General features: G+C 39.0%; 1 protein-coding gene across 3 annotated transcripts in view; it reads left to right on the forward strand.

The window, feature by feature from the left end:
- The first annotated feature begins 1,758 nt into the window (after positions 1 to 1,758).
- LOC140519820 (uncharacterized) overlaps positions 1,759 to 16,062 on the forward strand; it is a 44,209-nt gene continuing 29,905 nt past the window's right edge. The window contains exons 1-2 of one of the 3 annotated variants that reach the window (XM_072633298.1): positions 2,525 to 2,662; positions 11,276 to 15,867. In XM_072633298.1, coding sequence (XP_072489399.1) covers positions 11,347 to 12,771 — 1,425 coding nt within the window. In that variant the 5' untranslated portion in view covers positions 2,525 to 2,662; positions 11,276 to 11,346 and the 3' untranslated portion in view covers positions 12,772 to 15,867. Of the gene's footprint in view, positions 15,868 to 16,062 lie in introns of those variants that run through there. The other 2 variants (XM_072633374.1, XM_072633448.1) reach the window with 2 other exon arrangements.

Here is a 16,062-nt window from a genome sequence, read left to right on the forward strand (position 1 = left end):
TCTTAAAACACTTTGTAAATGCTAGGCATTATTCTTTTCATCATTATTATTTTAGAACGAGGCAGACAGAAGTTAGAAGGTTGGTTTTTTCTCTCTACCTTCTCCTACTCAATTTCCTCTCCTTGAACTTCCAATATTCACAATGTTGGGTTTTCTCTCAGTAATTCAATTATTAGTATGTTGTTGGTGAGTGATTCTGGATTCTTTGCTGATAATGTTGAATATAAAATTTTGGAATAATCTCTTTGTTCTCTCTGAAGCAAACTCAGAGAATGCCTCTTCCTATGTCAACAAAAGCCAGCCAAGGCTGACTTAACATTCCTTAAGAGACCTTTAATCTAAGATACTATCTTGAGTAATGGGACTTTTTCCATATCTTAATATAGACATATACTATGTTATGGCATATTAATGGTAAAGAAAATACAGACATCTTAGGTCGTAATTTCTATTTGAACTTTGTTTACCCTTTCCTATGTCAGCTATTTCAAATATCTGTTTAGGACAGGAAGTCTGCCACTCACTAGTGGTGGGATTTCCTTTCTTGTCGTATGTCACCGTGACATATGTTTACCCAGCCTGGAATCGCAAGGCTCAACTGACATTGCTCTATTAATTGTCTTGTCTTACTGAATTTATGATTTGTTCAACTAAGAGAGTTCCTTTCTCATGGCAAAATGTATATAAGCCAGAAGATTTCTGCACTGGGTAGCCACATTTTTCTGGCTCCATTATGCATTATGTTACCGTTTTCTTTAATAGGGAATTGATTAATTAATTAATTAAATCCTAAAATGTATGCATTTAGCCTGTTGCCTTTTCTTTAACCAAGTTTTCAGGTCAACATTGTTTAACGTATTAAGTTCCAAAATGACTTTGGTAAAAGCCTTCTTTGCCTAGATCCAGCTTCTTTCAGGACAAGTTGGTTATATCTTCTTTTTGCTAATTTCAAAGGCTTCTCAAAATGCTTACTATGATTGATCACTAAGTCACTAATGCTCACCATAGTTGCTTTTCATTTTCAAATAGAAAATTTTGCTTTCTGCTTAATGATGCATTAGGAAATAAAAACTGTCCCAGTAGAGTAAGTACATCATTGTAAATACCTCTTTACATGGTTTGAATTTCCTTCTATTCTCAGACCACCTGCTATTTTTCTGAGCACCTTCAATCTTTCAGGGACACTTGAGATGACCTTCCAAGATGAGCTTTGGCTTCCTACATTCTTGGAAGTATTGACGGACAATTCCTCCCCTAAATGAACATTTCAGTTCCTTGCTTTGTTATAGACCTCATGCAGGCTGCCATGTCATCATCATACTGGCCAGCTCCGCGAATTTGGCGTCAGGACCAGCTCATTTTTATCATTTACTGAGATTCATAATTTTTCTCTTGGTTCCTCAGGGTCTAGGACCCTCACTCCATCTAGCATAGACAGCATTTCAGCAACATATGAGGTCTATCAAAGTCTACCTTCCCCTTCCTTCTCCTTGCCCACATTTCCTCCTACCCTAACACTTCTCTTACCTTGCCCCTTGCTGCAGTCAAATCCAACTCTAACTACTAAAAAAAAAAAAAAAAAAAAAGCATTACATTTTTCTTTAAAAGCTTTTACTTGATTTTTCTTTTTAATCTCTTTGGGTCACTTCTTTTCCTCGAGGCTCTCTTCTAAGATTTAAAAAGATAAGCCTATTTCTTCAAGGTACAACAAGGGAAAAAAAGTTAAGGAGGTAGAAGGGGAGGAACCAAGCATTTATTAAGCACCTACTATGTGCCATGCACCATTCTAAGCACTTTTTACCAATATTATCTCTGCAAGGTAGGTACAATTTACAGATGAGGGAATTAAGCTGACTGAGGTTGTCATTTTCCTAACCCCTCTTAATTCCAGTTTCTTGTCTGTTCATGATTTCCTATTTCTCCTCTATGTAGCTACACTTCAGAGACCGCATATCTTATAATTCATGGACTTCACTGAGAAAATAACTTGATGCTTATAAGAACCAGAGGCAGACGTTTAGACAAGTTAAGAAGAAAATATGCATTGACCCCAAATCTATACAAAATCCCTTTCAATTCCATTTCCTCAGTTTCCACTTTGCTTCCTTGTGAATCTGCCTGTTAACAGGGAATAAATGACTATTCTGAAATGAAAGATGTATGGTATACACACACACACACATCTCGTTTCACACATCTGTCTCTGTATCTCCACATCTGTATGTGTGCACACATTATTAATTTTTTTTTTCTGGAACAAAACCGAATTTCCATAGTCCATACTTTTCAGACCCCAGACATAACCATCTTATTTTTTACAATCAGGAGTTTTATCATTAGGATTCGCCAACAGCCGTCCCATTGGCTCTGCCGCCTGGCTCCGAGCTAAGCCTGGGCATACTGGAAAGAGCATGTGGCGTCTGGAGTCAGAAGACGTGAGTTCGAATTCAGCCTGGGCCACTCAGTGTCTGCGCAGCTGTTGGAGAGATGCTTTCCAGGCTCCAACCAGTGCACCGCGGAGGCATCTGGGAAATAGAGGCCTTGAGGCGCGGAGGATTCTGGGCATCGTAGTTCGTGAGCCGTCTGCGCAAGCGTGCTTCCTCAGGGAGATGGAGCGCCGGCCTGCTTTGTTGGCTCGAAGCCGGCTCCGCTCGCTCGGAAGGTGAGTCCGGACCCGTGGGGCGGTGCGTGCTAGTTTAGGTGTGTTTGTGCGTGTGTGTGTCGTGTGTGCGAGCTACGTGCTTCTTCAGGAGTGAGCGTGCTTCTTGGGTTTGCGTGCTGGACGGTGCGCGCGCGCACGTGTGGGTGCCTGAGCGGGGGCGCGCCCGAGGAGGCGGGGCCGAGAGCAGAGCTGGCGCATGCGCGGCGGTGGCAGGCGTGTGCAGTTGTAAACTCTTCCCCCTCGCTGTGGGTTGCCAGAGACCCTCTGTCTGTGGTTCCCAGGGCAGAGCGCGTGAAGCCGCCCACGTGACCCTGCGGGATACAGTAATACCTAACACGTGCGCAAAGCCGTGGATAGACAGATACGTTAAGTTATTTCATGCTTCTGCGGTTGGCACTAAGAGGTGATTTTACTTCTTCCCCTTTCGGTGAAATTTCCAGGAATGAGAGCCTACAGCAGACATGACCAGAGGGCATACTCATCGGTTACAGATTTATAGTTTCTCCCTTTTTTTTCACCTGTGCAGCAGTCCAGCCTTCTCATCCTTATTATAAATATTTTTAACAGAAATTTAATTCCACCATGATTCTAAACTTCCTTCAGTATTTCATTTTCAGTCAAGCTCACTGGCCTGTAGTTTGTTAGACTTCTCTTTCCTTTTGTAAAATTGGGACATTTTCCCCTCTTCAGCCTCACAGTCCTTGTCCCACTTTCTATGGTCTTTTGGACGAATGTGACTCAGCAGTCACAGCCAAGGGCATCATGAAGTCCCTGAGTCAGATGATTTGGTGGGAGGGGGAAATCTAAGAGCTCTTATGTTGGGTATCAACTCTCTAGTATAGTCATGTTTGTTCTGTTATTTCCATTGTAAAGGTCATTGTAATTTGTAAAAGAGACAGATACAGAATAAGAAAGGAGTAGCTCTGCCTTCTCTTTTGTGACTTATCATTGTCTCTTCCACCACAGACACATGTCTTAGCCCTTTTTTGATCCTGCTTTTTTCTTCTGGCATAGCTTTAAAAAAAAAAACAAACCTTTTTGTTGTCCTTAACACCATTCACCCTTGAGACTAATGCCTTCCCTCTGCTGATTATCTCCAAAGTGTCCTGCATGTATCTTTTTTGTACTGATAACTCCTTAAAAGCATACTATCTTTTGCCTTTTTCTGTATACCTAGTGCTTGGCACACGGTAAATGCTTTAATAAATACTTATTGACTCACTCACCAGTTTTAGCATTATATACTATTTCTATAGCCATGTGCCACAGTCATGTTTATTCTTCATTACTTGATATTTCCTGCATATCCAACCCTTGTCTTTGCCCTAAGCTCCAGTCTCCCTTAACAAACAAACTTAACAAATGCATATCCTAGAAGCATCTCAAACTAAATTTAATCAAAATACAATGTATCCTCTTTTCTCTTCTCAGTTTTCCTATTATTGTTGGGGACTCCACCATCCTCACAGATACACAGGCATTAAGCTTCAGTGTCATCCCAGACTCCTCACTGTCATTTACCACGTACAGCCATTCTTTTGCCAAATATTGTTATTTCTACCTTTACCCCTCCTTCCAATCACATAGCCACCACCCTAGTTTGGGCCCACATTACCTCTCAGATGAATTACTATACTCTTGTTCCAATTGAGTTCTCTTCCTACAGGCTCTCATCATTAATTCATCTTCCGTTCAGCTGCCAAAGTGCTTCTCTTAAAAACTTATGTCTGACCATGTCACCACCCTCCTCAACAAGCTCCCTCTTACCTTCAGAATCAAATATAAACTCCTTTGTTTGGCATTTAAAGTTCATAATACTTTGGTCCTTTTCTGCTTTTCCAATCTTCTAACACTTTACTTTCCTACACACAAGAACACTGTCCCTCTTATACCTCATTAGATTCCATTTCCCATATCCATGCCTTTTCACTCAACATTTCCATGGCTGACATCCTCTACTTCCTCATTTCTACCCTTAGCTTCCCAGTCTTCATTAGAGCATAATTTAAATCCCACCTATTTCTGAACGCCTTTCAGAGTTTCACCAAATGATAATACCTTCCCGCTCAGAGCATCTTTCATATACCCTATATGTGTAGTGTATCTATCTAGTTTTTTTTTTTTAATGTTGTCTCCCTAATTAGATTGTAAACTCTTTGGGGGCAGGGACTATGTTTGTTGTCTATCTTTGTATCCCCATTGCTGAACAGTGCCTGGCACAAAGTAAGTGCTTAATAAATACTTCTTGATTTGACTTGACATGTCCATTTCTTTTTAAAATTTAATTTAGTTGATAAATTTCCCATGATTCCACATTGCTCTTTTCAAACAAATCCCATTTTTTGTCCTCATTGAAATTGTTTTCCTTTTAGAGTTGCTTTCTTGAATATCTTCCATACCCTTTGGACTGACCAGTATGGTTCTGTACCACCAAAAATGAAACACAGGGTAAAGCCTGTCAAAGAACCCCAGTTAGGAACCAAAATTGAGAAGATGAGTCAGAGAAAATACTGAGCAGGATCAAAAATTGTTGCAAATATAGAGATCTCCCAAAAGAACTGCAAACAGAGGCTCAAAAGAAAACATTATTTTCCCCAAGAACCTAGAGGAAATGAATCAAGAGATAAAATGAAACAAAATCTCAAGAAGAAAGAATTGGAAGGAGAATGAGTAGCTTAGAAGATAGACCCAGTTCCTCAGGCTAACAGCCTAGGCATCATCCTGGACTCCTCACTCTCTCTCACCCTTTCCCTCTCCCCTGCATCCAAGCTGTTGCCAAGGCATGTGGATTGCACCTCTGCAACATCTTTTGGCAATTTCACCTCTACATCTATTGTTGATTTCACCTCTGCAGCATCTCTGCAATATCTCTTGTAGATTTCACCTTTACAGCAGCTCTCCTGTATTTCACCTCTACACCATCTGTCTCTTGTAGAGTTCACCTCTGCAACATCTCTCCTAGATTTCACTTTTGTGCCATGTATCTCTTGTTGATTTCACCTCTGCAACATCGCTTGTAGATTTCACCTGTACAGCATCTCTGCAGTATCCGCCCCCCATCTTTCCTCTGATACTGCTCCCTCCCTGATGTAGGTCCTCATAACCTTACACCTGGGCTATTGCAATAGCTATTGGGAGGTCTGCCCATCTCAAGCCTCTCCCCACTCCATTAAGCCACTAAAGTGATTTTCTTAAAGCACATGTCCAATCATGTCAACCTCATTCCCCTCACTCCAGTGATTCCTTGTTGCCTCTAGGAGCAAATATAGAAATGCTGTTTGGCATTCAAAGCCCTTTATAACCTAGCTCCCTCCTCCCTTTCCAGTCTTCTTATACTTTATTCCCCGACATGTACTCTTTGATTGAATAACACTGGCGTCCTGGCTACTTCACAAAGAAGACTCTCCATCTCTTAATTCTGGACATTCTGTCTAGCTGACCTCTATTCCCGGAGTGCTTTACCTCCTCCACTTTGACTACTGACCTCTGGCTTCCTTTAAGTTCCACTTAAATTCCTGCCTCCTACAGGAAGCCTTTCCCAACCACTTAATTCCAGTGCCTTCCCTCTATTTCCTGTTTGTCCAGTATATAATTTGCTTTGTATATATTTGCAGCTTGTCCCCCTCATTAAATTGTAAGCTCCTTGAGGACAGGGAATATCTTTTACCTTTTTTTGTATTTCCAGTACTTAGCACAATGCCTTGCACGTAAGTACTTAACAGATGTTTATGAATTGATTGATTACCCAAGAAATGGACTCCTTGAAACTAAAATAAGCCAAACAGAAGCCTGTGATATTTAGAAGACAGCAAGAAATCTTGGGGAAAAATCAGATGATTAGATGAAAATGTAAGCTATCTGATATAAAAAACAACTGACTTGGTCAAGGAGAAATAATTTAATTGTCATTGAACTTCCTGAAAACCATAATAATAATAAAAACTCAGACTCTATATATCAAGAAATCATAAGTGAAAACTGCTTAGATTCAAAGGGCAACATAAAGGTAGAAAGACTACCAATCACCTTACAAAGAGGAACTTTAGACGGAAAAGTCTCAGGAAATGTCATAACTAATATACAGAGCTCCTATTGAAAGAAAAAAATATTACAACTATCCAGAAAGAAACAGTTCACATACCAGCAAATTAAAATTAAGATCACATAGGATCTGGAAGCCTCTACCTTGATGAGAGACCTTGGAATACAATATTGGAGGTAAGAAAAAAAAAAAAAACTATGGGAAACATTTAAATATGGAAACCAACAGGAATAAGGGGAAAACACAGGGCTTTCAACCAAGAATACTTTACCCTGAAAAGTCAAGTACAATTTTACAGGGGTAAAAATGGATCTTTAGTGGAATAGAGGATTTTCAAATGATGATGAAAAGACTACAGCTAAATATGAACATTGAAATACAAATGCAGGAATCCAGAGAAACTTCAAAAAGTTAAATTTTTGAGCAACTGGATGATATGTTGCTAAGACTGCATTAGAAGAAACAAGTGTACCTTTTGAACCTAATGTCTCCAAAGAATATTGAGGAAATTGAATAAGAAAAGGTTTCTTGAGATGAATTGGTTCTTTCTGTGGGTTTGAAGAAGGGATAGAGAAAGAAAATACACCAATGTATTTCTAATAATTGTCATTCATGAGAAGAAGAGTCTACAAATGTAGAGGAAAAGTGTGGAGGAAATGAGTATCAGAAGGACCTCACTCTTATCTGAAATAGATAAGGGAGGTTTGAATAGACAAACACACACAAATAGATTATAAAACTCCTCAAACTCCACCTGGCAACACGTGAGGATTAAGATGGGAGAGTGATTCCCGTCAGTAAGTGCATTTACTAGGTGTCTAGCATTTGTGCTAGGGTTGTTGTTGTTGTTGAAGAGAGCCAGTGATAATAGGAAGATGATGCCATGACGTGCAAATTGAGTTTAAGTGAAGCAGGACTATGCAAAGTCGCCACCCCTCACTTTTTTCTCCAGAGCCCTCTGGGTCTGCTGGCCAGATATCCTGGTCAGGATAACTGGAGGTGACCCCCAAATGTGGTAGGAGACCTTGGCTTTTTTAGGTTAAGGTCTTTCCCAGGTCTCAGTTTGTCTGAGGCAACACCTATTCAGTGACTAAGGCTAGGTATATTCTGAATGGAAAGAAAGAGTGAAGTAGCATGGTTTTCATGACGAATGATGAAGCAGCAGACTTAGATAAAGAAGAATGAAGAAGATAAAGTTCATAGCCTAGGATTAGTTTTAAATGACATGGAAAAGTTGGGATTTCATCATGTAAACACTGAGGAGATGTTAAAAACATTGTGTACTAAGAAGAAATTACTGTTCTTAGCAGAACTAAATGATGTTAAATTACTATTCAAGAAAGATCAAACTATTGATGATAGCTACCAGATGAGCCAAAAAGAAATTGGAACCTGTGGTGTTATCACAATTTACAATTATTACAATAATTCAAGAGTGGGGTAATAAGGGCCTTAGGGTAGTAGCAGAGAGCACTTCCAAAAATATTATCCCCTTGTTATCTCAGATATTCTTCCCTGGAATAGCTAAGTGGGACAGTGAATTGAGTACAGAACTTGGAGTCAGAAAGATAAGAATTGAAATCCTGTCTTAGATAATTACTAATTACATGAAGCCAGACAATTCTTTTGACTTCTCTAAACTTGTTTATTTATATATGTATGTATGCACATGTGTTTACATACTTAGACACATATAAACACATATACATCTAGACATACATATGCATATGTGTGTATACATGTACGTATACATACTTTCCTGTATATATATGCTTATACACATACCACTACCTCTCAAGGTTGTCATGAGGGAATAGTGAATTAATATACGTAAAGTATTTTGCAAACCTTAAAGGCTGTATAAATATTACCCACTGGGGCACAATCACTCCCCTCTCATTCTACTTAACCTTGGTTTGTTTTTTTGGTCACTCTTTTCACCATCTGATCTTTTCATTCTCTTTGGTCATCTTAACTTTGGTAGAGGTACCACTCTATTTTCTCACTTTTCCTTTTATATTACCATCCTTCTTATGTGAAAAATGGCCAATGCATATACTCCCTGTAATTTTTCTATTCACTTTCATTACTTGCTCAGTACAACTTCTCAGTTTTCCTAGCATGGAAATGATTTGGTATGTGTATTTTTAAAAAATTCTTTCCAATCATATTTAAGATGCTATTTCTGAAACTAAGACATCATCTCAGATTGTGGTAATAGAAAGATTTACACAGAATGAATATTCCCTGGTGCTCCAAAAGTTTAGAGCAGTTTGATTAACAAAATAATAAGGAAATCTGGAGAGACATTCGAGACAAGCAATAGTCATTACAAGAATATTGTCACTAAAGAAAAAGGTCATCAGCATGGTTGTTTTTGGGGAAAAAAATTTAGTTGAGGCCCATTCTTGCTATGCAGCAGAAAGTTCTTTTAGAAAAGAGATTAAATAAATTTCTTATATACAAAAAAAACCTTCAAATATAATTCAGACATTAAATATTAGGGGAAAACGGGGAAAACTTACAAATGTAGTGAATATGGAAAACATCTTTAGTGACTGCTCAGCCTTTACTCAGCATTATATCATTCATTCTGGAAAAGAAACTCTACAAAAGTAATGATAGTGCAAAAGCTTTCAGCTAGGGCTCATGCACTGATAATCATCAGAGAATTCATGCTGGAGAGAAATCCTATGCGTGTAATGAATTGTGAAAGCATTTATTCAGAGTGACCCTTACTGAACATCTTTTATTGAAGAAAAACCTATGAAAGTATTAAATGTGGGAAATGTTCATTTGCAAGTCCTCTTATTAAACATTAGTTCATTCACACTGGAGAGAACCCTATAAATATAATGAAGGTGGGAATACCATGAGCCAGAGGTCATTTCTGTCCAAGCTTCACTGAAAAAGTCCATTGAATTTAATGACTGTATGGAATCATTCGTGTTTACCTAGGTCCTCATCAAATATCTGATAACCCATACTGTAGGATGCTGCGGGCAATATCATTAGTACAGGGAAAGCTCCATCAGACTTTTCACTTTGGCAAATCCCTGAGAGTCAAGGCAGCACAGATTGCCATCAACTGTGATGTTTTTAGGGGTTTCATCCTCTCTCCTTTACATCCTCCCCCCAACATATCTTGCCCTCCTACAAAACATTGTCATTGTAGGACACCCAGGCCATGGAAGCAGTGACCAAGTAGAGAGCTAGATTTGCTGATGAACATGGATGGCATGTTTGATGATTTTAAAGGTATTCTCCTATTAAACTTTTGTCTCCACTTGTCTTGCAAGCCATATGTGGCACTAAAGAAATGTTAAGATTTTTTTCAGTCTGGGAACAATATGGAGCCCTGCAGCCCAATTTAGCAGATGTTTCATATGCATATGAAGCATCTGTGTGTGTGTTCATCCTTCATTGCTGAAGAAGTCCATGCCATCGGAGAAATAATGACATGACTGGCACTTGACTTTGTTTTGAGTGAGGGAGGGCTGTGCAGGTCACCAGCCTCACTTCTCCTCCAGAGCCATCTGAATCCAGTGACCAGATATTCATCAGGATGACTGGAGATGACCCAGGATGGGGCAATTGGGGTTAAGTGACTTGCCCACGGTCACACAGCTAGTGAGTGTCAAGTGTCTGAGGTGAGATTTGAACTCAGGTCCTCCTGACTCCTGCAATGGTGCTCTATCCACTGCACCACCTAGCTGCCCAACATATGAAGCACCTAGGCTTTTCTTAAAGTTGGAGCCTGTTCCATGAACCTTAGAAGTCACATACAGGAATTTAGCTTCATGAAGGAATCTAAAGCTTTCATTTGCACAAGCTCACTACTACATTAATAAGAAGGTCAAGAAGAATCCACACTAGAAGAACATCTTATTCACTTGCTGTCACAACTGACACCTCACAAAAAGAAACTTCATTTCTAAAGACATCTTAGGTAGGTAGCAAGCAAAAGTAAGCCCAGGACAGGACTGAAAAGTGTAGGAACACATAGAGATCACAGATCTATAAGTCTTGTCAACCCAAATAGGGAAGACTGACTTCAAACAGAAAGGATAAAGGAGTAGAGCTGAGGGAAGCTTAGGTAGACCTTTAGTCCATGTGATCCCTATCTTTGGCACAGATCCAACCATCACACACCTCCAGAAATATCATGGTAACAATACGGGACTGTGAGTTAGGGTGAATAAAACCTTTTTTCTTTGAAAAAATGTTACCATTGTCATGGTAGTGCAATCCTACAAATATCAGAAAGTTATGCTTCGATGAAATACAAAATGGCCAGTAAGTGCTAGAAATGTTAACAGAACTGAAAAAACCAAAGAGTTGGATTGTGCTGCATTGCTCATGTATTCTCTTTATTCTCTTTAATCATCTTCACTTTGCATCAGCCATCACTCCCTTTTATCACCTTTCTTCTTGCCAGATTGTAAAACCATCTAGATGATATAGCGAATGCATATGCTCCTTATAGAAATTCTTTTGAGTCACATTATCTTCTCCTATACCTTTTCTCCGGCATTGGAAAAATTTGCCAACTGATTTTTTTTGTTTTTCAGACTGGGAGACTAGGTCTGAGGTTAATAAATCAACTCCAAAGAAATAAACTTCTGAAAAAGGATCATTTCAGATGGTAGTAATGGAGTCCCAGGATAGTCTGTCTGATTCCAAGTTAGGAGAAACCCAGGAATGTGGTGCTTGGTTAAAGAAGCAACTGGTAAATGAGGAGAGACATCTGAGGGAAGCAGTAGTCCCCCACAATGAAACTCCTGGAGAAAGAAGTCATGAATGTAGTCAGTTTGGGAGAAAATATAGTCTAAAGTCAACCCTTGTTACAACACAGAAAGTTCCTATAGAAAAAACACTATGTGATATATATGGAAGGAGCTTCAAACAAAATTCAGATATAATTAATCACCAGGGAAACACAGAGAAGAAAACATACAAATGTAATGAATGTGAAAAAGTTTACAGTGATCACTCAACCCTTACTCAGCATTATATAATTCATACTGGAGAGAAACCCTACAAATGTAATGATTGTGGAAAAGCATTCAGTCGGAGCTCATCCCTTAATAAGCATCAGAGGATACATACTGGAGAAAAACCCTACGAGTGTAACGAATGTGGGAAAGCCTTTCTTCAGAGCACACACTTTATTCAACATCAGAGAATTCATACAGGAGAGAAACCTTATGGATGCAATGAATGTGGGAAATCCTTCAGTCAAAGCTCCTATCTTAATCAACACCAGAGAATTCATACTGGAGAGAAACCCTATGAATGTAACGATTGTGGGAAGACATTCAGCCGGAGCGCACACCTTACTCAGCATCAAAGAATTCATACTGGAGAAAAACCATTCAAATGTGATGAATGTGGAAGAGCCTTCAGCCGCAACTCTTCCCTTTTTGAACATCAGAAAATTCACACTGGAGAAAAACCCTATGAGTGTAGTGAATGCGGCAAGGCATTCAGCCAAAGCACACTCCTTACTCAACATCAGAGAATTCATACTAATGATAAATCATATAAATGTAATGAATGTGGAAAAGCATTCAGCCGGGGTTCATGCCTTTCTAAACACCAGAGAATCCACACTGGAGAGAAACCTTATAATTGTAATGAATGTGGGAAAGCTTTTAGCCAAAGTTCATGCCTTTCTAAACATCAGAGAATTCATACTGGAGAGAAACCCTATGGATGTGATATATGTGGGAAAGCCTTTAGTCAGAGCACACACCTTACCGAACATCAGCTTATTCATACTGGAGAAAAACCTTATGATTGTATTACATGTGGGAAAATGTTTAGTCGTAAGTCATCTCTTCTTGAACATCAGTTTATTCACACTGGAGAAAAACCTTATGAATGCATTAAATGTGGAAAAACATTTAGCCGAAAATCATCTCTTATTGAGCATCAGTTTATTCACACTGGAGAGAAACCTTATAAATGTAATGAATGTGGGAAAACCTTTAGCCAGAGGTCATGCCTTTCTAAACATCAGAGAAGTCATACTGAAGGAAAGGACTGTGAATTTAATGATTCATGAAATTGATGTGTAGATATAATCTCATAAAATTTCAAGTAATTCACATTTGAGAATAACATTGGGAATCCAGTAACTGTGGGGAGTACTCAGTTAGACTTATCATTTTGTTAAATACCTGAGAGTCCAAGCAGCACAGTTTGTTACCAACTGTGATGATGTGTAGAAGTGTGAAAAAAGATAAATGTTCTTCTGTAAAACATTAGCTGTCATTTCATGGTTAATCATTCAACTCTAATTGAGCAAAATGCAAAATAGCAACAACTAAATACCAAGCTATCTAATAGTAAAATTTAAAAGATTCAGTATATTTAATTTTAAGCAAACTAATGAAATATGAAGAAAGCCCTTTGTAGTGAAAGAAATATTAAACACATTCAAGTCTGTGTTCAAAACATTGTGTTTCTATAAATCTACCTGCTTATCCTCTCTAGCATTAAAGCCTGTCTATAGCTTTTATGTATATATGTATTCAACTTAAAAATATACCAACTCACTCCGGGCTTATCTTTGGATTCAGAACTGTAGCCCTTTGTTTTGTGTAAGTTCTTGTCCTTTTATTCCAATCACACCTTCTAAGCAGTATTTTTAAGCCATGCAAGGTTCAGGAGACCCTCATTTATTCTACGTGAATCCTAACTCATAGTGCTCAAGGTTTTCCTACGCTTCTTACTTTTCCCTCCTTTTCTTATCTTTTTACATATAATGAGATGACTTGAAGCATCACAGAGCAGAAAATTAATGTTATGTTAAATTGTCCATATTAAAGACTCACATTTTTTCTGATTTTTGAAGTTTTGCTGAGCGCTCTCTTCACACCTCCCCTGTCAGATAGGACATACAATATTACTGTTCATCAGAGTGGTGTTGCATACACTTGTCCCAATAATTACAGAAGACTTTCTTGGGGCAGCTAGATGGTGCAGCGGATAAAGCACCAGTGCAGGAGTCAGAATTACCTGAGTTCAAATCTCACCTCAGATACTTGACACTCACTAGCTGTGTGACCTTGGGCACGTCACTTAACCCCAATTGCCTCATCCTGGGTCATCTCCAGTCATCCTGATGAATATCTTGTCACTGGATTCAGATGGCTCTGGAGAAGAAATGAGGCTGGTGACCTGCACAGCCCTCCTTCATTCAAAACAAAGTCAAGTACAAGTCATGTCATTATTTCTCTAATAGCATGATCTTCTTTGGCAATGAAGGGCAAACACACAGACACACACACACACAGACACACACACACACAGACTTTCTAGTTGAATGAATCAGAGGTATGAGCAAGACGTGGATATTTTTATTGAATCAATCATCCCACCTTATTCAAAGTGAATACCTTAACCAGGTGAGAATACCTATTAATCAGTCAAGGGCATTTGATTATGTTTGAGAAGTCAGTTCATAGGAGTGAAAGCCACTGGACACAAAAAAATCAATGCTGCATAGGAGTATTGGGGTTGGCTGAAGAGACTCGGTTATACCCTGTGAATCCTATATAAAAGAGCAAACCAGTTTCAACCCAGGATTTGAGTGTCTGGAAGCATAGAGAGGAATTATAACCAAGTCTCTGAGAAAGAATTATTGTGGGTGGGGGATAGGGGGAAGATGATGTTGGAGAGTGAAGGAAAAGGATCCTGTTTCCTCCCTCTCCCATAACTTTAACAAGAGGAAGACCTTGTGAACTTTGAAAGATTGGAGGACATGGGCATCCTACACAATATACCCAGAAAATCAATAACTGATGGCAGTGTCTACTTTGGAGATAACCACAAACTAGACTAGCTTCAGGACTCTATGGGATGCCTAGCAAAAAGATACACCATTCTTACAAACCCCCTGAGGCCATACAGAGGAGAAAGTACTTCCATGAAAATTACTCCAGACCTGTGAGATTTCCCTTTTCTGTGTCATGTGGTCTTGCTCATTTTCCCCTGGTTCCATGTGTGCTTATGATAGTGTACCCCCACTCAGAGGAGCTGTTTTATACCAACTGCTTTTAATATACCGCCTTGCAAATACCTGTTTCTAAAAGCTAATTACATTTGTCTGGCTGATTGATATTAGTAACCAATGGAAAGCTACTGTTAGGGGTTTGAGTTCTAGTACAAGAGAGACACAACAGCAGCACCTCCCAACCCTTCAGTATGTCTTAGAATTCCTAGTTGAGCAGTTGCCCTCTGGAGCCCAGCCCACCAGTGGGAGTGGGAGTGAGAGTTTGACATAGTAGCCCAAGAACATGTGCAATAATTCCCATTTTACCCCAGCTCTGAAGAGTTGAGACTTACCTAAGGTCACACAGATAATGTCAATGAGCAAATCTTTAAGTTTCAAAACTGAAAATAACTAAAAAGTAAAGAATTTTTGTTCACAAAAGGTGGTATTTGAAATTGTTGAAATGTTTGAAATGTTTAGAAATTCTAGGAAACCCAGAAGATTCTGGGAAGCAGTTAAATTAAAAGAACAAAGAATAATCTATTGTATTGGAGTGCTTCCTATTAAAGAGTCTGTATGAACTTAAAACATTTTCACCAAGGGACACAAATCTCAGTCCAAATCTTTCAGTTTTCCCAAACCTCCTCCAGGCTCCTTAAAAGGGCCTCCAAGTGACTGAAGCTACTTCTTAATATAAGAGTTTACATGCCTTCCAGTACCTGTCATATATATATGTATATATGTATGCATGCATGTATGTATGTATGTATGTATGTATGTATGTATGTATGTATATATTCAAGGACCTCATTCCTTGGTTGATGAAGGTCCGTCTTGAATAGTGAATTTTTCACAGAGGTGCTGGTCAGAAATCCTGCCAACTGTGCCAGGATGTTGAAGTTAGTCTCTTCTACCCTCCCACTCCTTTTTGAGGATTGGCCCCTTCACTCAAATGTCTCCCATTTCAGGTTTTCATATGACAGTGTTTTCTCTGGTTGTTCCCTTAGTGCTTGAAAGCACACCACCACTTTCACCCTGCCTGTCTTTCTTCAGCTTTTCTTGCTTAGACGCTGTGGTTCGAGTACACATTTCGGCTAAAGCGATGTGCATAAATTGTTAAGAGTAAATTGTGAAGAAAGGGCCTCAATAAAATGTTGAAACTCATTTGAATAATTTAATGTTTTTATTTATTGTTTACGTGTTGTTTATTTAATGTTGCTCAGTCCTTCAGTTGAATCTAACTCTTTATGGCCCCGTGGACCATACTGTCCATGAGGTTTGACTGGCAAAAATACTAGAGTGGTTTGACATTTCCTTCTCCAGTGGATAAAGGCAAGCAGAGGTGAAGTGACTTGCCCA

This window comes from Notamacropus eugenii, chromosome 1 (genome assembly GCF_028372415.1).
Source record: "Notamacropus eugenii isolate mMacEug1 chromosome 1, mMacEug1.pri_v2, whole genome shotgun sequence".
Lineage (NCBI taxonomy): Eukaryota > Metazoa > Chordata > Mammalia > Diprotodontia > Macropodidae > Notamacropus > Notamacropus eugenii.